A 22,267-nucleotide genomic window follows, 5' to 3' on the forward strand; every position below is an offset into this window, starting at 1 on the left:
GAGAACGTCACGTGGGGACCCACGGGCTGCTTTGAAATGAGTGGGTTTATTACACACTTCTCCTGCTAGTGTTGGGGACATTTGCCTTTATCTAATACCACTGTGTGTATATATACACATATGTTTTAGTGGGAAAATGTTTATCTATCTTCAGTGCACTGTTTAGGGTTTCTCAGTAGTACAGAAGTCCTTAAGATTAAGACCTTAATATTTAATAAGGTCTCTATTGTTAGAGAGCGAGCGAGCTTGCCAATGTGAGATCGGACTGGCAGCTCAGTGGATTAATGGAAACATAGAGCTGGATTTAAAAGCCCTGAATGCTGAAATTTAAATATGCTTAGGCATTGTGGTTGTGCAGTTTCCCTGGGGAACTATATTCTCTGCTTCAAAAATTGCACTGAAGACATAACTGAAACTACAGCACAACCTTGCCTACTGGCAAATCTGCTTTCATTCCTGGGGCATAAATTCCTTCTGTGTACGTCTGTACACCCAGGGTCTCATTCCTTGTGGGTTTTCACTTACATCATTGCCACTGGAAAAATTTTACACAGACCTAAAAAACAAGAGTTGCAGAGCTGAGCAACTTTCCTACCTGAACAGAGATCTTGCTTAGGCTTTTCAAATAAGGAAATATTGCTATTTGGAAATACTGAAATGAGAATTATGTTGAGGCTTGTGACATGTGCTCTCAATAAGGCAGCCAGAGGAAATTTGAAAAAGACTGGTTCAGCTGGCTGCCTGACTTCCTGCCCCACCCCCCCTCCTCCCCTCCTTCCTTTTAAACTCCTGTGTCTGGAATTCTGTGGTGCTTCTGGTTCATGTAAGCCATTTCAATAGTACTTCATTCTCTGATAGACATCTGAGTAGTCCCACTGCAATGACAGTGTAGACACAACGTGATGCATTCTGGGATGTGTACAGACAAATTGACAGGCTTGAGAATATTTTCATTGTAGGAGATTGCTTTTTCTTATATAAGAATTTGCCAGGATGAAAGGTGTCTGGACTTAAAGTTGCTTTACTTGTGTACACATTTCTGAGGATTATCTCAATTTCAGTTTAATTTGCCACTTCATGCTATAAAGCTCTCAAGGAATCTTTAATTTTCAGTGAGAGCTCACTAAATTAAAATGAAAATGAAATAAGCGTGCATCGTCAGCACGAAGAATGGCAGTGTTGTCCTGAATTTCTGTTTATACTTCACCAGAGCTGCTTGTGCAAATAAAGCAGCAGGGCACTCAGTTGCTTGGTACCAGATCTGATTGTGCAGCTGAACACCCTTACATTCTGTGTACGCAGCTTTCTTAACCTCAGTGCAATTAACTTGCAGGACACTGTGTTCCATGTGACCAGTGACACATCAGCTGTGACACACGGAGTTCTAAATGTCATGGATCTCAGCAGTTTTCAGTAATGTTTGGATTACATATAAATTCACCCCCACTGCTCCCTGGATTGATCTCCTGTGAGGCTGGAAGTATTGAAGTTTGCAGGATATATGAGAAATCGGTGTCTGTACCCCTGGTAACTGTTTTCATTATCTGAGCATCCCATTGACCTTCAGTAGCTCTGTGAACCTGCAGCGCCTAGGAGGGGAGTAGATGGCATTGCAGTCTGAGGAGGACAGGAAAGCAGCTGGAACGTGATGAAAGCAGCATCAGGCGAAAAAGGTAAACAAAATTGCACTGAACATTGATATGCATACGTTTGACCTTGTATATGCTAGATGGAACTGGTGACTTCCTCCCTTCTCCTGGTGACAGTATCAGCTGCAGTGCCTCTGCTAGGAGGTTACTTGTATGACTGCCAGAGGTGGTGAGACTGTGTCCAGGGGACGGACTGATTGCCCTTGGCTGCTGTACCAGTAGGGCATCACAGCTTTTGTCATTCAGATCTGAATCACAGTGTGCTACGGAGAAGGACTGCGTTAGTCCTAGAACTGGGACTTGATCTACACAAGACTCAAAAACCCCAAATCTGCTAAATCATGGGGATTAGGAGGAACAGTTTAGGGAGGGAATTTATATGTGCTGTAGCCTTGATTCAGTTCTGGGAGCATCTCTCTAAAATAAGTGTCTGTTGTGAATGAGCTGACCATGTATTTCATGGGATACTGCTCTATTTTTGTACCTTACAGCAGGGAAAAACAATCTAATCTACTCAGGTGCCAAGTGTTGTCTGCCCAGGACTCTTGTCTGTTTGCAACCTTCTCCTATATTTTTCATATCTCTTTTTTCATACCTGTCATTTTTGGTTTCCCTTTTCTTCCTCACCTTTCCTGGTGCAGAAGTCTGGATAAACTGGAGTTCTGTGTCATGCATAGCAAAGATTGCTTGCATTGGAATCTTCTAGTTCTGAGAATACACATACATAGATTTTTGGGTGTACATTAACTCTTGATTCCATCAGGAACAAGCGAGTGCGATTTGCAGCAAGCTTTTAATTGTGCCAGTTTTTCATGTGATAATTCTCCTTGTAAACCTGCTAGCACTTATTTCAAAGGACCTTTTGATAATGAAGATTGTGTTGTGTCAGGGTTACCAGCTGTGGTGCACAGTTAGGAATAAGAAGGTGTTTAATAGGGAAGAACTCTAATGCATGGACTTCACAGGAAGGAGATTTAAAACTTCAAGTTTTATTAGCACCAAATATCAAGCAAGTTCCATGACAACAAGCTGTACTTCCAAGCTGGTGAGTTTTGTTTAGGGAAAGTGAGTTGGTAATTATATGACACATCAATTCAGTTTATGTACTCTCTTGTGTTTGCACTGGCAAATCCGTAATTCCTTCAGTTGTGCACAGGTCCAAGTCAACAATTTCTGTTTTTTCCCCAAAAGTAATATTTTCAACCATGAGATTTCGAGGCATCTCTGTTCTTGAGAGACCAAGTAGTATAACTTGGCTGCTCACCGGGAGAATAGTCAAAGCACCTCTGGCTTCTAGGGGGAAATATTTCTGTTTCTCTTTCTAACAAACTTGTGTGTCCAGTTCCTACAACTGAGCTCACAGCATGAAGTATTTTCCCAAACAGCTTCACTTGTAGCTCCACGCAGCCTCCCTATTTGACTAATGCCCACATGACTTTCAAATGAATTAATACAGGTGCAAAGACAGCGACCATTGCAGGGGAGGGAGGAGGGCTGTGCAGTGCTGTGAGGATTATAAAGAAGCTTTTAGTGACTTTGGCATAAGTGATCTGGTATAGGCTCATAGAGTGATGGGAGGGGTTCCAAGAAAGCACCAGAAGCAGCACCATGCTGAAGTGCCTCTTTTCCTGGAGTACTTGCAAATGCTTCATCTTAATAGAGTCTGTAAACAGCTTTAACTCCCTTGAGGGAGAGGGTTCAGTTCCTTGAGAAATGAGAGCCTGAAAATGGGAGAAATGAAAGAACTGAGATTCGCCTTTTTTGTTGTTTTGTTTTTGTTAGACTTATCTTGGACAGTTAGGCTGCCACAGTACAAAATGTGGGGATGCATACACTCCTCCAGTCGCTTCAGTGGTATGTGGATGCACGTGAGCATTTCAAAAGAACAGCACTGGCAACCTTTCTAGGCTGAGGCATTTTTAACTTAATATTCTGAGTGCTTACTATCCAAGCCGAGATATAGTATCAGAATCAATTCCATCTGTGGATGATACAATAATAGAGTGAATTTTCAAGGTAAATTGGGTTAAAAGGAAGAAAAAAAAAAAAGAAAAATAATCCCTGCAGCATTACTCTCTCTGGAGAATGCTAAACAACTAGTGACAGCTCTGCTTGATAACAATGCTCATCTAGCAGTTGGCAGGCTTGCATCGAGGACCTGAGGACACTGAGAGCAATTCCGATTTACTCACTGGTTAGGTCCACAACAGGCTGACATGAATGACTTGGTTACAGTACTCACTTTTCTCTGCTATGTAGGGGCTATGGTCTCCTAACTCAGTGTCAAACCTGAACTTTATAAAGCCATGCCAGATGCCTGTCCTTGGCCACTTAAAGTTATAAAATACAAATAACTGAATCCCCTCCACGTTTGGCAGACTGGGACCTTGATTAACCAAGTATCCTGTGTGCAGAAGAGCAGACTGAAATGGTACAGTAGAGGTGGAAGGGCTGGAGCCTTACAGCCCAGGAAAGCTGTGCATGGAGGAGGGAGATGATGAGGTGCATCTGAATAGACTTTCCCAAAGTAGTTCCTGAAATCTTTTTATTTCTATTGTAATTTTTAGTATCTTCAGGATGAATGTTTTACACCTGAAACTCTTGTTCCTCTCCGTATGGAAAAATAACACATAAAAGCAATACGCATTAACAGTTGTTTCTTATGTTGTACTTTGTTTTTTATATAGAGGTAATTATATACAGTTATATATTTTATTTTGCTGACTGTGACTTGAACCATATTCTGTAATAGCAGTGCCATGGGAACGTAAGGGGAGGTTTATAGTTATAGGTTTATATCCCGTCCTTTCAAATCATTCTTGTAAACACAAGTACAGGGAAGTCTCTTTTAAGCAATTCTGTAGTAACAATATGTTCTGCCTAAACAGTTTCTGCATAAAAGATGCCAGGGAGTTGGTGGAGAAACCAGTTTAACAGATCAGCCATTTCTACATTTAAAAAAAAGGCGAATTGCAAGATGCTTTATAGGCTCTATCTATCTAGCTGTCTAACGTGCACTGGTGCAGATTTGGCAGTGAATGCTTTCTGTTGGAGGTAGGAACATAAACTAAGCTGTTCTTATAGGTCAACAAAACCCACGATTTCTAGCTAACAGAACAATGTACTATGTATTTCTATGGGGAAACAGCTGGGGAAGGGGGGTGGGGAAGGCAAGCCCTAGGGTAAAATGACCTACATAGATGACTGATAGGATTTCAATGAAACAGCCTTTGAAATTGCACTTACTAGGTGAGTTAATAATGATAGATTCTCTATTTAGTTGGGTTTTTTAACATATGGAAAGGTAAGAAACTTAAGGCTCTGCATTTTGTCGTTATGACGTGCCAAGACACAACTTTGGATGAAGTTTCATAGGTTTCCCTTAAATCGCTTTGAAAATTATCGCTTTGCAGACTGAAAGTACTTTGTATTACACAGCTAGTATTGTCAGCTAAGCCTGATATTCCCAGGCTGTGTTAAGAATAGTTGAGAAAAGTAGCAGGATGTCAGCTGAAATACTAGACTACTTGTTGATTAAAATAGCAACACCTCTGTCTATGCCAACATGGAGTTCAAAAAGCAAAGACAACTGAACCAGGATAGCTGCTAGGGGGGGTGGTACACTGGGCTTAGTTTTTTTGAAACAATGGGATCTTGAAAATCAATAGCATACTCTATTACCCAGGTTTAAGCTTTAGTGGAAAGACAAATTAGGCTATAAAGTTAACACAGTTGCTCTGTGCTGATATGTCTGTAAGAAGTTAGCATTCCTGAAGTACAGAACCAATGGTGAATAAATGAAATTGAAAGGCAACACGTTAAAATCCATATATGGAGGGTTGTTTTAAATGTATGTGGCATGATGAAATTATCATAGAATAGTTTGGGTTGGAAGGGACCTTTAAAGGCCACCTAGTCCATCCCTCCCCCTGCAAGGAGCAGGGACATCTCCAACCAGATCAGGTTGCTCAGAGCCCTGTCCAACCTGGCCTTGAATGTTTCCAGGGATGGGGCATGCACCACTTCTCTGGGCAACCTGTTCCAGTGTTCCACCACCCTCATTGTAAATGTTTTTTTTCCTTATATACAGTCTGAACCTACCTCTTTCTATTTTAAAACCATTACCCCTTGTCCTGTCACAACAGGCCTTACTGAAGAGTTTCTCCCTGTCTTTCCTTTAGCCCCGCTTTAGGTGCTGGAAGGCCACTTCTCCAGGCTGAAAAACCCCAACTCTGTCAGCCTGTAAATTGTGAAATTCACTGCCACAATGTAAGTCTGCCGTGGAGTTTCATGAAGTCAGAAAGGGAGTAAAGGCACATCTGGTACAGTCAATGGGATGAAGAAAATTCAAGTAGTATGAATGTGCCTACTGAACTGAGGGAGCTTTAAGAAACTTCCGTCAAAGGTTTGGGTTATCCTTTATGACCTTTTCTGCAACAACCTCTAAAACCTCTGAGTCTCCGCTTTAGGCCACGTCTACCCTTACGCTTTCAATAGTATGCCTGTGGTGGTGTTCAGAATGCAGCCAGGTTAGAGGCAATTTCACTTGTGAAGCTGTTTGACCTGGAGGGTACAGTAAATAATTGAAAAGTATTGAAAAAGGCAGCGTTGGACATGACTTCAGACAAGATACCTGGTGCACCAGACCTTTTTCTGACCTGACATAGTAGGAGTTCATAGTTGTTCCATTTTGCCACAGTCTGGTGTTAATTTTCTAAGGTTTTCTATGTAACTTCTGAATCTAAGCAGCTACATCAGAAAAATAAAAGTCCTTTTGTTTAAAATTATCAGTAACAGACAAGTTCTAAACAGAAAATAACTAGTTTCAAGTCTAAGTATTTTCTTTCTTACACAGTAAACCTGGTCCCCCAGTATGTTCTGAATTGCTATAGATCATGACATCATTTCAGACTGCGCTTAAGAGGAAGCAGAAAGGGATGTAAATTTACCTGGGAATGGGTAAACCACTTATATAATAATTAAAAAAAAAGCTATAAGGATGATCAAATCAAAGACAGGTTATGAGAAATGACAAAAAGAAGTATGCTGTGTATTTTTTTTAAATTTTATACACTCTGTGTGTGTGTGCGCGCACTTCCACACAGGCACATCTTTGGGTATGTATATACTCACTGTGTAGCTGGTAGTGTTGTCAATTATAAAGAATACAAAAGACATTCTGTTGTAAACTTTAAAGAATATTTAATAACTTTTTAAAAATAAAATGTATATTTTAAATTTTGTTCTTTTATATGAATGCACAAAAATGTATCATTATAGTTGTGGCAACAAAATCCAAAGAACTGAGCAGACCTGCCCACTGTGGTAAGGTACTGGTGACAATCTAGGCGATTTCAGAAAGGAATCCAAACAAAATTTCCCATGGCAAATCCTGACTTGTTTTCTTACTGTGAATTGTCTAACTTGGTATCTATGAGGATCATTCACACTTAGCAAGAATCCTTGCAGACAAAGTTAATAAAGGGTCTGGCTTTGAAATAAACGCCACAGTCAACTGCTCGTTTCTGTTGCTTACCTTTGGTGCCACATTTATAGCACAACAATGAAGCTAAGGGGTAAGTGAATGGCTTCGACCTTCTCCATGCTTACAACCTCCTGTCCTATCTGTGCATGAGGAAGAGGCCGCCAGGAGCCACGTGCAGTTCTTAATTAGTTGGTGAGAAGTGAGGGCTTTGGCTGCCTTCGCATAGCAGCCACATTGCTGACACAAGATAAAATATTTTTACAGCTTCCGTGCAGTTTATTCCTCTCCATATTGTAACCATACAAAGCTGCATCCAAATGGTAATTATTAAATGGAAGAAGAAACCTTTACAGGTTTGTCTTATTTGAGGGGGAGGAACAAAGAAGGAGTCATCGAACAGAAACTGGAGTGAATTTCAGTGATTGTGCATGATAAGATGTGGAGCTAAATAATTCTGTTTTACAAGCAATAAGATTTGGCTGCTACTGACAATTACTGTACAGGAAAATAAAACATATTCTATTAAATATACATATATATGTGTGTGTGTGTGTATCTATTATAATTGTGAAGATGAAAAGCCAGAAGTATATGGGGCTGGATCTAAAAGCTAAATCCTGATGTTGTTCAGTTCAGTAGGTCCAGCTCTGTGCCCTGTGCCTTCACATCTTGTTATTAAGCAGAAAGAGCAATGATATAAAATAGGAGTGCTCTCCTTCAATGTCTTTGTTGCCTTTGGTTCTGTCTTTAATTTAAATGTATCGACTCCACATTTAAAGATAAGAAATGAAAGTAATAAATAGAAAAGATTTTACTAAAAGTGAGAAAACACTAATGGAAGCAATTGGAATGATTCCTGTGTTGCTCTGCATATGTATGATATAAGCAGCCTTTTAAATAGGTTTTGTGTACTACAGGGTATTTATAATCAACCAGTTCAACATGAATTTTTATACATCATATGGAACTATCTTTTTTTGGTTGGTGTGTGTTTTTTTTTTAAATGTTGCTATTACATATCACAAAAGGCTTTTAAAAAGAAAATATGAGAAATCTGAGGCTTGTTATAGGCAGTATGTTCAGACGTTTGAAATTGGATTGTGCTGGTAATGCTTTAAGCACCATAACATCTGTTTGGCCTGTGTGAAGAGAGTTAATAACATCAAATATAGAAAATAGTCCAGTTCAAATTATAAACAAGTTGCAGTAGCATCTCAGTTGGCAGTGTAAGGGTAGTGTTTAAAAAATAATTAGCAGCAGCGATGTGTGGTCTGATTTTTTTTTTTTTTCTTTTTCTTGCCTTCTTTTCAGCAGTTAGTGCTGTATGTTTCTGTTGCAGTGACTGGGATTTACAGAGTATTGCTTATACTCTCTATAGATACATATATATTTTTTGAAACTGAGGCAGTTTATCATTTTGTAAAGACACCTAAACTGTAGAAAATTATTAGAGGGAACCACAAAGTGTGACTTGTCTTCAGTCTCTGTTACTCATTTTGTTTCTTCTGTAGGTTTAGCTGAAGTCTATCAGTGTTCTCTGAGGTTAGCACATGTTATTGGGAGACTCACAGGATGAGGGTTTGTGATGGCTCTTCTCCCTACACCAGCAGGCAAATTGCTGAGAGTTGCCCTCTGTGGGAGCTCTGCACAACGGTTTGCTCTTATCAGCTGAGCCATCATCAGCCTGCTGTCTCTGTGTTAATTTTTGATGGCAGGGATGGCTACAAATAGACTTGTCTAGCTTTTATCTTTCTTAAAAATCAATGTTTTATTAATGTATTCATCACGCTATTATGCTGCTTTTCAGTGGTGGGAACTCTGAGCTGTCAGCAGGAGCACCTGTGTATACAACCTATAAACCACGGCAAGAACTAACGGCACACCTAAGCTGGAATTGTGTCTGTGCAGGTAAGAAAGGAATACAGTGGAGAGAGGGAAGGAAGGAACTTTGACGATGACTGTTGACAGGTCAGCATGGGCTTAGGAAGCAGCGAGACGGTGGTGATGACTGTAACACCAAGAATAAGTCTCTTGCTTTTGGGGTACAGGGTGCCTGTGTGCGAGCTCCTTGGTTTAACCTCTGTCTCGGGTCGAGGTCTGCTAACATTTGTCAAGGCTTGTTAGCATGGCAGTAAAATCCTTTTATGGTGGTGAGGTTGCTGTGATAGCGAGTGATTAGGGAGCCACACAAAATGCACACAAATAATAAATTTCTTTCAACTCAGTCTGCGCAGCCAAATGTCCCAGGCGATAGAGGTTGATGGATAAAGTTGAGGGGGTCAGGTTTTGGAAGATACTTGCTCTTTCACACACCAGACTGTCCCAAGTACTTCCCCACAAAACATGGAGTAGTTTGGGTCCTAGGGTGAGAAGACTGCAGGAAATCAGCAAAGAGGAAAAAAACCCCAAACCTAAGCAGTGAGAATAGTATTTGTCAATGGTGCAGGTCCAGAAGAGGGTTCCTTACGGGTGTTAAGGACACTGTTCAACAGGCTGTGAGTCAGTGAGTCCAGCTTGGCTGCTGGAAATTGCCTTTATATCAAAGTAAGCAAAATGTCACTCATAGCTTAGACCTGCTGTTGTAAGCACTAACAATAAAAGGTAACTTTTTTTTTTTGCCTGAACTTGATGCGTGTTCCTACTCTGTCACAGTAAGAATAGCTGCATTGAGCTTTCTGGACAACAGGGCACCATGGTTGTCTCTGGTCTGTTGTCAGTGGCTGAGAGGTCCTCAAAGGCTGGCTGCAGGGAGCAGGCCAGCTGCATTGCCCTGTTTGCCTGTTTCCTGCTGTGTCCTTTCCCTCGGGTGCTTCAGCTTCTCCCTGTCACGTGTGCTTTATCTGCGGCTGTTGCTGATGGGGAATTGTTTCTTTGAAGAACAGGAAACGTTTGATTCTTAGCCTAACAACTAGGTGGTGTGCCCAGAAGGTTACTGCGTAAATCACTTCAGTTACCAATGCAGGGTGGGGAAATCAGGCAACTGGTGGCTCTTTTCTGGCTAAGGAAAGATTTTATTTTGATTTCTTCTAATTCCAGAAAGTGTGGGGCATATTCTAGCCAACAGCCAGGTGAATGGAGACGGGTGTGAAAAACAGAACTGAGAGGTGACTCCAGTTCTAACAGACTGATGTGTCTTGGCTGTTGTAAGCATGCAGCTGGGGAAAAAGAAAAAAAAAAAAAAAAGCTAAGCATAAAAACATCTGAAGTCTTAATAACTCTCATAAAAAATAAGCAATGTGCAAAAGATTTTTTCCTCAGCAAGGCTCATACCTGCAGATGATGATACCCCAAAGTAAATTAATGAAATGGTGACATTCAGGGAAGGAACAGCTGACAGCTCTGTAAGGATCTTCAAGTGTGGAAATGAGTGATATTTTTTGGCAGACTAACTTGAAATAGGGATGATAAAAAAATAAAACTATAGTAGAATGACAGAGAGAGCCCACTCACAAGTTGTTTACTGAAATGAAGATACAGCTGAAAGTAATTACTTGTTTCCCAGAGGTGTAAGTGATAGTGCCTCCTACAAGAAATAATACTCGGTTATTTCAGTTGGAATGTAAAATGGGATAGAAAGGTTCCCTCCTTCTGAGGTTAGATGCTGGGTATTTTCACCTCCTTTCAGAACGGTATGTGTATATGAATGTAATATCTATTACATACACAATCAACCATCTATATGCCGCTGGCAATTAGTAAGTGAGACAATGTCCAATGTTGTTTTCCCTTAACAGCCAGATCTCACTGTACAGATTCTGATTAAAAGCCTGATTTTGCAGCACGTAAGATTAAAAATAATCCTTTAAAATAACATATTTCTGAAGAGGATCCTCTTGAGACACTTGGAGGCAGGGCTGCTTGATCTTGACATTTTAGTTGTGTGCAAACTGTGTAGTAAAATTACAATTGCATTCAGTGGTAGCTACTCTGTACCTTCTTTCCATGCTGAAAAATACTCATTTTCTATGCCCTCTCTTCCAGACCGTGAAATGTGGGAAGGCAACCTGGCAGCTTTCGCAGAGGTTGCCTCAGTGCAATCTTTTCCTGCCATCGGTTTGCAGAGCAGCCCCTCACAAGCAGCCTCCTTTGCCTTGCCATAGGTGACGGAAAAGGAACCATTGCTCTGTGGAGGTTTTCTTCTGTTTAAAGACAAGGCTGCTTCTTACCTGTGCCAGTTCAAGTACTGACTTTTTCTTTTCTTCCTCCTTCAGTAAAGTGGGGTGATTCACAAAATCTTCAGAAAGATAGCATTATACACAGTTTATAGTACAAAGGGGGAAAAAAAAAGGTCAGATGAATGAACATGAAGGAGATTTCTCCTGTGTCCTTTGAGGAGGAGCAGAAAGACTGGGAATGGTATCTATGCACAGTAGGTGTCTGCCTTGACTACCTGACAATACATGGTCATTGCAAAGGTGAGTCCGAGAATCTAAGAGAAAAAAAAAACACAATCGTTTTTCAGTAGGTAAAAAACCCTCTATTTACTGAAACAAAAACAAAAAAGAGAGAGAAAGGCATCCTTACATTGGTTTTGTTCACGCACAGAAAGACACATCACATATTGCTTTTCCTGCCAGCTCATGTCCTTGTTCTGTTCCTAGTTTCTGTCTGCCTTTTGTCCTTACATGCATTGCTGTTTTACAGGATGAACAATAAGAGCACGGGAGAACTGACTTCTTCACGAAAAGCAGCCACCAGACACTGGAAAGAGGTAGACTGAAAAGAAATGTTTGGGTGCCTTTTGCTCAGAAATATTTTATAGTAGCAACCCACAGCTGTGGGGCTGTGTGGTTATCTTTGCAGCAGTTCCTTTGAAAGACAATCAGGTTCACCCCTGACCCAAAGGGTGCTGTGGTTTACTTTACTGTACTTTACTTTTCCAAGTGTATGTGTGCACAGGTCCCTGTGGGGGAATCGCTGGAGCCTGGCCATGCATTAATCATAACCATCCATGCCTCATCAACAATGGATGTGTCTTTCTACTCAGCCTATTCAAGAGAAGCAGCAGGGAGGTGCTGGCTCTCCCAGCCCAGCTACTGACCTGCTGTGCCACCTCTGGTAGATTATTTCATCAGAAAAGGGGATGGGGAAGAGAGTCTTATTTTCCTTCCAGTTGAAGTACTTATATGAATGTACTAAGTGGTTACTGTTCCTTTGCAACACCACTGTAAAAACTGTCATGGAAATAAAGGTTTGCCAGGTAGAAACTTTTTTTTTGTATGAATTCTATTTTAAGCACTAAATTTGACCACTTCAAATTTACTCTTTACATAAACAGTAGTTTCTGTTAATAAGTATTTTGAAAGAGTACATGAATAACATGTTACTTTACAAATAAAGAAAAAAAACCCCTGTTATAAAGCTGTTATCTTATTTGTTTTCTGTTCTTCCACGGTGAAATAACACTGTTAGGCTTTAGTGCGCTGTTTTACAGTAAGCACGGGCCTTTTGGAAGTATCCCCTGAACGCTGCCTTCAGGGACAGCTGCGTAATGAAACCTCCGTGGCTGAATCTGTTCTATAATTTTGAGCATGTGTGACTGAAGAGGAGTCTTCTGCCACATGTGCTGTATGAGTCTAACTATGAGATTGTTAACATGAAAATCAAAAGCTGTCAGGTGCTCAGGGCCAGAACAACACTGTAACAGCAACAACAGAGGGAGCCAAATTCATTTTAGGTGACAGTGCACCAAAACTTTCCCCATCAATTAGATTCAACTACATAGTGAAGCTGGAAGACACACCAAAAATCTTTTGTGTCCAGGTGTTTTCTCTGTATTTCACAGCATTTACTAGGAATGTTAATTAGCATTTTTAATTGTCTGGAGTGTTTTCTTACCTGCAACCTAGTCTTTTTTTTTTTTTTGTCAGAAAGATAATATTCTCTTAAATACCCTAAATATAATCAAGGTCTATGAAGAGGACTCTGACATGGGCTACTGGGTTTTTAATGTAGCTTTTAAAAACTCCCTAAATTCTGAATAGATGCTCAAAAGCTGTTTTTAAAAAATATAGTAACAACAGTCTTAGAATCACTGACTAGTTAGGGTTGGAAGTGACTTTAAAGGTCATCTAGTCCAACCCCCCTGCAAGGAGCAGGGACATCCCTGACTAGATCAGGTTGCTCAGAGCCCCGTCCAACCTGGCCTTGAATGTTTCCAGGGATGGGGCATCAACCACCTCTCTGGGCAACCTCTTCCAGTGTTCCACCAACCCCAGTGTAAAAAATTTTTTCCTAATATCTAATCTAAATCTACCCCCCCTCTATTTTAAAACCATTACCCCTTGTCCTGTCACAACAGGCCCTGCTGAACAGCCTCTCCCCATTTTTCTTGTAGGCCCCCTTGAGGTACTGGAAGACCGCTATCAGGTCTCCCCGGAGCCTCCTCTTCTCCAGGCTGAACAGCCCCAGCTCTCTCAGCCTGTCCTCATAGGAGAGGTGCTCCAGCCCTTTTATCATCTTCGTGGCCCTCCGCTGGACATTCTCCAACTGGTCCATGTCCTTCTTATGTTGGGGGCTCCAGAACTGGACACAGTACTGCAGGTGGGGTCTCACAAGCGCAGAGTAGAGGGGGAGAGCATCACCTCCCTTGACCTGCTGGCCATGTCTCTTTTGATGTAGCCCAGGATGCAGTTGGCTTTCTGTGCTGCAAGCGTGCACTGCCTGCTCATGTGGAGCTTCTCGTCCACCAGTACCCCCAAGTCATTCTCCTCAGGGCTGCTCTCAATCAATCTTCCAGTCTTACACTGTCTCTCTGCCATATGGTCTTCTGCTTATCTTTTTTTCCCAAGCATACCTGCTTACTATACTGGTTAAAAAACCAAACCAACCAAACAAAAAAACCGCCTAACCACCCAATCCAAAACTCTACTGATTTTTGGCCTACGAGGAGTTAGGCACTTGCATTCGTAAGGTGCAGCCAATATGTGACATATGAGAAGAGACTGAGATATGGGCCATTCTGGCTAATGTGACCTTAGTGGGAACATGAGTGGAATTTTGATCCCAGGCTCTCTCTTGCTGCTGCTAGTGGTATACTATGCAAAATTTTTTTTTAAATTATGGGTTAATCTGAAGTTACACGGTATTAATTAGCTTAGCGCTGCCATCCTTTCTGCTTATGTGAGAGGGAGAGGTGGAGCTGGAAACTAAAGCTCCCTCTTCACTGCATTCAGGAATGGGACTTTGGGCCATAAACAGAGAGCTGATACATAGCTGAAACAGCCTGAGCTCCAGCACAGCTTTCCCCTGTGTCTGTCTTTGAATAATGGGGACGACCTCTCCACTGAGCAGTATCCAGTCTAAGCCTTAGATAAACCATTTGGTAAAGTGCTTGCTCTTGGCAGTGCATCATAAAATAGAAAATGTGTGCCACATTCCTAGTTCTGTACCTTGTATATAGTACTTCTTTTAATTTAGTTAAAGACATCTTGCCAAGTTTTACTCCAACATGATACAAAATTTAGAATTATTAAAACAGGCTTGGACAAAGTATATCTGGATCTACCGTTACTTATTTAGTTATGGTTAATTAGGATTTGAAAAACTGTTATTAAACTGTACCTGTACCATAGCTGTGCACAATCCAAAGATTCCCACTGCTAGTAAGTTTTCCTGGAGCCATATTTTCACTGTTTCATAGCAAGGCTGGAAAAAAACCCCCAGAATATTGTATTAGCCATAAACACAGAGCTCTATATATACAGACAGGAAAGAGTCAGATCAGACTAAGCTGCTATGGAGCCTGGATTATCATTTCAGCATTGGTGCAACCACGGTGTATTTCTGGGTTGAAGCTTGAGCATGGAGTACTAATTGTAATTTCACAAAAAAGTGCACCTCCAAAATGCTGCATGAGTACTGCTCCATATAAATTGGGCCAGTAACTAAAAATAAACAAGCAGTGGATTTGGGCTCTCTCTGCCCTCTGAAAACCAACTACAAGCACTTAGAAGTTCAGAATGAGCCTTTCATTTTCTCCATGTTTCAGGAAAAAAACTATTTATTACAATATACGTATATCAAATCCAAAAGATCCAGTGAGAGCTGCTCAGTAGCCACTCCTGCTGCACATGGGCCTAGTACATACCATTTTCCATCACTTCAAATTGCAGTGTAGACACTCTTCCGTTATTTTCTTCCTGCTTTAAATTCCGCGGTAACTGTAACCTGATGTCCCTGGCCCAGTTTTGGGGAGGGTAGAATTGGTCCCAGTGAAATCCTTCTTTAAATAATGTGTAAATAATAAATAATGTCTGTCTGTAAGACAACCTTGTGCAAATATTGTGCTCTTTGTCTTGTAAATGTACGTGGCCAAGAATCACTCAGCCTTCAGGTAGTGGCTTTCACAAATGTATAAAGGAAAAACTACTGATGCTCACCAGAAGTCATGGTGTTAACCTGCATGGATCATCTTGGTAACCCAAATAAAACAGAAGAACTTTAAATTCAAAATTTGACTTTCAGCTACTTGAAAAGTAGAAGGGAGCCATGTTTGGTTGGAACTCAGCCTCTGCCAGTGCCAGTCCGTACGTATGAAATCTAACTGGAAGGGGGCTTCCACTGCCCAGCAGGAGACAGAACTGTTCCACTGAATTGCCAGCAGCGTTTTTTTTTTTTTTTTTGCAATGAGTTTCTGCACTTGCCTGTAATCGAATTCAAAACTCCATGGGATAATTTCCCTACAATGTCCTCAGGAAGATCTTTCTAGAGCAGACAGACAGAGCCTAAATTCTTCTCTGAAATTAGCTCAGCAATTCTTTGTGCTAATTACAAGTAGTGCAATTACCCAGGAGGGGTGTGGAGTAAGGCCAACTGAAAAAAGTGGAATTATAAGGAAGTTTTGCTTCTAATGGTTTGTGATGACAATGAGTAAAGCTCCAGGCTCACACAGTCCTCTTGCCTGGACCACAATAAGCCATGGCTGCTGCTCCAGGGGAGGGGTGTGGGTGGGTGGGCGTGTCATTTGCCTTTATTGCTACCTGGCTCCAGCAGGTGGGACATTAAAAAGGACAATCCTGTCACTTCCTAGCTAGCTCTAGCTAGACTGTGCTCTGGATCAGTGTTGGAAGGTACTTGTCTGCAATGTGAAACATTTACTAAGAGCCTACTGAAAGGAAAGCCTTCAGCTCGTAGAAATAATTAAATTGGCAGTTTCACTGGAGGTCAAAAGCCACAGCTCAACATGAGCCTTCTGAAACCTTCTGATTAAAGAAGAGTAAGGGTACAACATACTTTGATCATCTGTACAGCCCTGCCAATGACTAGCTGCCTGCCCTTCACCTGGGCTGCAAGGCAGCTGCTGCTGGAGAGCTACTCACCGCTTTCCACCAGGTCCCTGGGGAATGGAGGCCACAGTTCTCGCTGAATTCTAAGCAGCAGGAGTCCGGCACCCGGGTTGTATTGTACACTTCGAACCAGTCAGTGTAGTTGGAGACTCCACAGCACCTGAACTGGAAAGAGAAGAACCGAGACGATACCATATGATCTGTCACTGACTTCTGCTCATTCTGCCTACGCTCTCCTGGAGCTGGAGGCATTCAGGGCATTTCAATTACACCAGCAGGGGCTTCAAATTTTAAAGAAATACAGTGTTTCCTCAGCTTTACCCCACCAATATATGTTTAAATATGGTCTTGCATGTAGCTACTGTTGATACAAGAAGCAAAGGCACCTCTTTGCAGTGGCCAGACACAGCAGGAGCTGAAACAGGACAACCCCAGCCAACTACTGAGGTTAAGAGTTGATGTGACTGAGCAGGATTATAACAATCGTTTGCAGCCTGTTGTCAGGAGAAAAATTATTTAAGATATAGATACAGCACCCTGGAGATGAAGATACTCAGATCTCTATGGCACACTACTTCTGAAATCATGATTGAAGTTAACAGGGTAATTTTTTCTCTAAGCTGTTAATTACTGATCACCTTTGAAAGTCTTTGTCAGTCAGTAAAAGATTTATTTACTCATCTTCTCTCTACGGTGCAGTTCCTTAATGTCATCATCTGATGCTGCTGAACAGTGGTGCTTTAAGTGTCTGCATCCACCGAGGCAGCGTACAATGACTACGCTAGAGCTAAATCAGAAGGTTTGTTCGACATTGGTAGGAGGACGAAAGGTCCAGGAAATGTACCTACCACAGGGTACCAGCCTACCAGGGAACGGCTCTGTGACCATCTTCCCCCGCTGGGAACCGGTGTATTCCTGTGATGCAACAGGAGCTAAGCCTCATTACCATATAGATGTATACGCCATCTGTCACTCCTGTGCTAACTCAAAAGTACAAATTTGTCGGTATTTAGACACTTTACCGCTAATGAGTAAAACAAGACAACACTAGGCTGCAGAACTGCTCTCTGCTATTGGAAGTACTTCACACTTTTTCAAGGCTATGCCAGCCACCTACTTAGCCCCAAAATGACTTGCCAAGATCTTATTTTTAAAATGTGATTTTATATAAGCATGTAAGGTATTTTTCACATCCTTATAGAGATCATTCCTCTTGTTTCTGATAGACTCATAATCATGCAGACACCTACACCACCAGGACCAAGGACCTAATTCAGATCCTGATGTTTACACTGCCCTGAGGGAGAATTTTCCCTGTGAATATAACAGCTATAGAGTACTGGCACGGAGGTTTGTGTTCAGGTCTTGTTGCACACCCAAGATCCACCGTTCAAGACCAATAGAGGGCAGAGGTGTCACGCGTTACACAACGTATGTTGCTTCAAGCACTCGCAGAAATCAGTCTGCAATAGAGACGTTTCAGTGCTCACAGCACTGTTTTTCTTCTGTCAAGCAAGTCAGAAAGCTTTCCCAGACTAACATCTATCCCCCTCAAGGTTCTGCTCAGAATTCTGACTTGGTCCATGGCAAGAATCAATCCTTACCTTGCAACTGTTTGATTTGTGAGTTTACAGGTTTCATTTTCTACAAACTGACTTGAAAGTAAAAAAAGTTTGAGACTTTCTTTTTTTCCTCTGTGTTCCTGCACACAAGACACGAGCTCCATGCATAACAGGTCCCAAAAGCGGATAGGAGCGGCACAGAACACATGGCATGCATTTGAGGAAAGCTGGTTTATCCAGAAATCTAACAAGAAGGTCTTGCAGGCTGTCATCATTAGAGTCTGGAGGCAGCTCTTTGATAGGCAGTGAGAAGTGACAGCTTGTAAATAGCAAGCCTTGAAAATGTAGCTCATCTGCGAAATAGAGAGCGCAACTGTAAGGGCTGAGACATTTGAGTGATGTTCCGGCCAAACACAAGTGACACAAGTTTGCATAAATCAAGACTGAACCCCCTCTCTCTGTAATACTGCATGCCTGAGGGTGTCAAAGCTTGACCAACTAAGGAGATGAAGTACGGGTTTTGTAGTGAAGGGCTCACTAACAGTGTTGAGGACAGCTGTTCCTACGGAGCCTGCAAAGCAGAAGGTGGCTAGGCCATGATCTAGGGTTGGGACTCCAAAGAATGAAATTTCCCGGTAAGCTGGAAGGTGGGAATAGGAGGGGATGCAGTTGCAAAGACAAGCTGCAGTTGGACACACATGGCCTGCCCACGCAGATCCTCTGCGTATTGTACAAGGGCAGAGGATTACACATTGACGCTTGCCTGCCACTGCTGGCAGACAAGGTACTCCCAGCAACAGGAGAAATAAAAGATCAGGGATAAAAACGAATGAAGTAATGGCATGAGGATCAATAGTTTCAGGACTGGAAGAAATAACATCTGAAACTATAACTGTAAGACATGTCATGTCTTTGGAAGATAAAGAAAGGACAAGCGATGGAATTAAGCAGTGGATGATGCACAATCCTAAAGGAGGGGAGGTAAGGAACACAGAAGCGTACTAACACCACAGAGACCAGAGAGCGCACCAGCAAGTGAGCGAGCAGTGGTCAGTGAAGACCAAGTCAGGTGAACGGCATCAGGAGCAGAGGCACTGATCCATAGCGGCGCGTCAAAGAGGCAAAACCAAGGACACAAGCAGCAGTGGCACTGAATGGGTCAGCAGTACAGATTCAGCAAAGGGGTCCAGCTAGAAGCCAAAAAGACATAAACTGAGAGCTCAGTAAACTCAGAGACCTCATTATGGAGGCCCAGGTAGAGAAGAGAGAGTATGGGAGTGACTTTGGGTCATGTGACAAGAGACTGATTTATCTGTTGTGCATGAAGCTGAACAATAAGTAGCCAAACTCTTGAGGGAGATGAGGGATTATTAGAAGAAAGGGGAATACTGAGCACAGATAGCAAAACAAGAGGATTTTTTGAGAGTCCTCTTAGATTTGAGGGCAATGTTCTCTTTCTAAAATTTACAAGGTTTCTGAGCAAGGATAGCTGGAGACAGTGCCCCCCTTGGGGAATGGAGAAAGCTCAGGTCACAGGAAGGATAATTTCTGTCACCAGCAGTTTGTTGTAGCCAGTTTTACCAGACTTTATGTTCTTCCACAAAGGCCGATGTTCTGCCAATGCCAGAAAGTTAAACTGCCTGACTGCCACGAAGCAACCGCAGACTTGATTCTTGCTACAGCCGCACTCGTTTTGTGGTCACATTTACAGTCCTGGGTGGCTCCCCTCACTAGTTCAGTGATAAAATCAGACAAGGTTGCCTAACTGATTAGTTCTGTTCCTAGTTTCAACAGGAAACAACACGCTTAGGTTTTTTTAGAACCAATTACAAACTAACAGTGCTTATGTTGGGGTACCCAGACTTATACACTTTAAAAGTGGATAATCTGTAGAAAATGTCAGCTACTGTCTTGAATAGCAATAACTTTAAGACACCTTGACTTGGACACCTCAGGTCACGATTCTAGGGCCTGCAGCTGGGAAGGAGCACGCGTGATTAGATGCCATTGTACCTGCCCACATGAACAAATGTGGGTACTTACAACATGAGGTGACAATTGGGTAGTAGTTCTGGGGGCACTCGTGCGGAGTTTGGCAGAGTTGTTCAAACAAGCAAAACCTGGTCAAATGCCTCTGAGTATCTAGGCTCCTGCTGCTGAACATTTCCAGGAATACTGATGATACGCTGCTGTTTGTTTCACATTTCACACGGGAGGCTCTGTCTCCCAAGGTGTCAAAACACATTTTTTCCCTCCCTTGTTAAAGAGACATAAATCATTCCCATCTTGGTTACCCATGGGGCTCTGAAGCGGCTCGTCAGTTCCCAAGAGCTCAGGACACGCACGGGCTGCTCAACGTGATGCTGCAGGCAAAGGTCACGCTGCTGAGGAGCTGCTGAGGAGCGCTTTTCCCAGCCAAGCAGCACCAAACAGCACTGAGGTCTTTGTGCTGCGTTTATGGAATGCAACGCTGCTTGCAAACAGCTTTATTTTTGTGTTAACAAGTAATTGCTGCTGTAGCATGAGGTGGCTGGGGCTGGTAATTAATGTTAAACACAAAGTTCTATCTTCATGCAGTAGAAATGTAACGAGTTGGATTCTTGTACGTATTTTACAGGCAATTCCAGTATTCAAGGCCAAGCAGGCTTTATTTTCTTTACCAAATTCCTGCAAAATCAGCCAGGCTGGGATAGGGTTCAGGAAAATAAACAGACACCCAAACTGTGTTGCAGACAGGTTTCAGCAATTCCTGGTTTTCCAGTTTTGCGAATGTGACAGAGAACTAGGGACAAAACATGCCTTTTTCCTCCATCACTGTAAAAAGTGGTGAATAAGAGAGTTCTATTCTAAAATCATGTTTAATGGGTGGTTTGGATTACTTCAGCAGTAATCCTAAAGCCTGGTTTGATCTAACAGAATCAATGACCGGGGTAGAGGGAGATGGGTCAAATTTTGTTCTCAGTTACAGTGGCCTAAGTAGACATGAAAGACACCACACAGCAGGAAAAGGGAGCTGAATTTGCTCACTTTAGTGAAGCTAATGCGTTTGCTGGATGCCTCTCGGATTACTGCCTGGTTAGTTAAAAGGAGAAGTGTTCAAATATTGATCACAAAGATGGTGGGGATGAAGCAACATTTTAAAAATTAATGCCTATTTCTCATTTCCTAATGATCTCCACCTGTAACTTTAACCAGTCCTGGTTGGTAAGGCGTGTAATGCAGTTCAGGGTAACTTACATCCTCAACTATTAGAATTTTAGTAATGTTTATAATCGCTGTACGCTTTCACACTCTTCAGTCAAGACACGCAAAAGTCACCTGCCTGTGTTTCTGATCCTTTTAAGGTTTGAAACACCATTGAGAAAGGTTGTGATTTTGGTTAGCTGAAGGTATTAAAAAGAAATCAATAAAATGTTCTAATTTGAAACAGCTCCCTGACCTAGAGTCTTAATACGACTACACAATGAGGCTGGTGCTTTTCCTCTAACATGCACTGCACGTGTGCAGCTCAGCCCAACTCCTTTATCGGTAATCTGAAGAGATCGGTCAGTCACGGACCAAAACTACACCTTCCTCCTTGAAGACGGGCCTGACAAACTCTGTTTTTAAATTGTTCCCAGTTACTTAGGAATTGCATGTTTCATTAAAAAGAGGAAAGCCATTTCTCAAGGCACAAAGGCTTCAGCTTCTCTGAAGCTGAAAGCCCCCCCTAAAAAAAAGGTGCTCAGGCCTTTCACACTTGAGGAAGAAATACAGTAATCATCATTCACAAGTCACTGTGTGCGCACTGGGTGTCCACACTCCCAGTCAAAACTCTCCTCCGATTTGTCACCAGCCAGTCCTACAGAAATGAAATGCCATCTAAATGGGGTTCTGTTTCAGGAAAAACTTCCCCCCCCCCTTCTTTAGGCAAAAGTTGCCATACACAGTTGTACTTGGTGAACTCAGGGTGGGGATGTTCTCTATCTAAGCTAACAGTAGGAGAAATGAAGAACTCTGCCAGAGCTCAGATCCCTCATGTCTGAGCCTACTACTTCAACCATGGGGCCATCCTTCTGCTCAAAATCTGAAAAATACTTCTGCAAAGAAAGGAGTGTGAATTCAGAGAGACAGAGGGAGAAGGACACATTACGATTTCTGCTACTGTCATGTTTTTCACATCATGCTTTTTTTCTGAGGCTGCTGTTTCCCATGCACATACAGACACGGCCCATAGCTCAAGCAATGACCGATGTCTGCTGAGACACTGTCCTATATAGCAACGTGGTTACTTCTAATGTGGGA

The 22,267-nt window shown here is 42.1% G+C and overlaps 1 protein-coding gene across 8 annotated transcripts in view; it reads right to left on the reverse strand.

Moving 5' to 3' along the window:
• Positions 1-6,826: 6,826 nt before the first annotated feature.
• TSPAN4 (tetraspanin 4) overlaps positions 6,827-22,267 on the reverse strand; it is a 455,141-nt gene continuing 439,700 nt past the window's right edge. For all 8 annotated transcript variants that reach the window (XM_086748154.1, XM_086748153.1, XM_086748157.1 and 5 more), the window contains 3 exons: positions 16,455-16,586; positions 14,698-14,781; positions 6,827-11,563 (listed from right to left, as the gene is read on the reverse strand). In XM_086748154.1, the coding sequence (XP_086604280.1) occupies positions 11,495-11,563; positions 14,698-14,781; positions 16,455-16,586 (285 nt within the window). In that variant the 3' untranslated portion in view covers positions 6,827-11,494. The remainder of the gene's footprint in view (positions 11,564-14,697; positions 14,782-16,454; positions 16,587-22,267) is intronic.

Source organism: Chlamydotis macqueenii, chromosome 5 (assembly GCF_036417535.1).
Source record: "Chlamydotis macqueenii isolate bChlMac1 chromosome 5, bChlMac1.mat, whole genome shotgun sequence".
Taxonomy (NCBI): Eukaryota; Metazoa; Chordata; class Aves; order Otidiformes; family Otididae; genus Chlamydotis; species Chlamydotis macqueenii.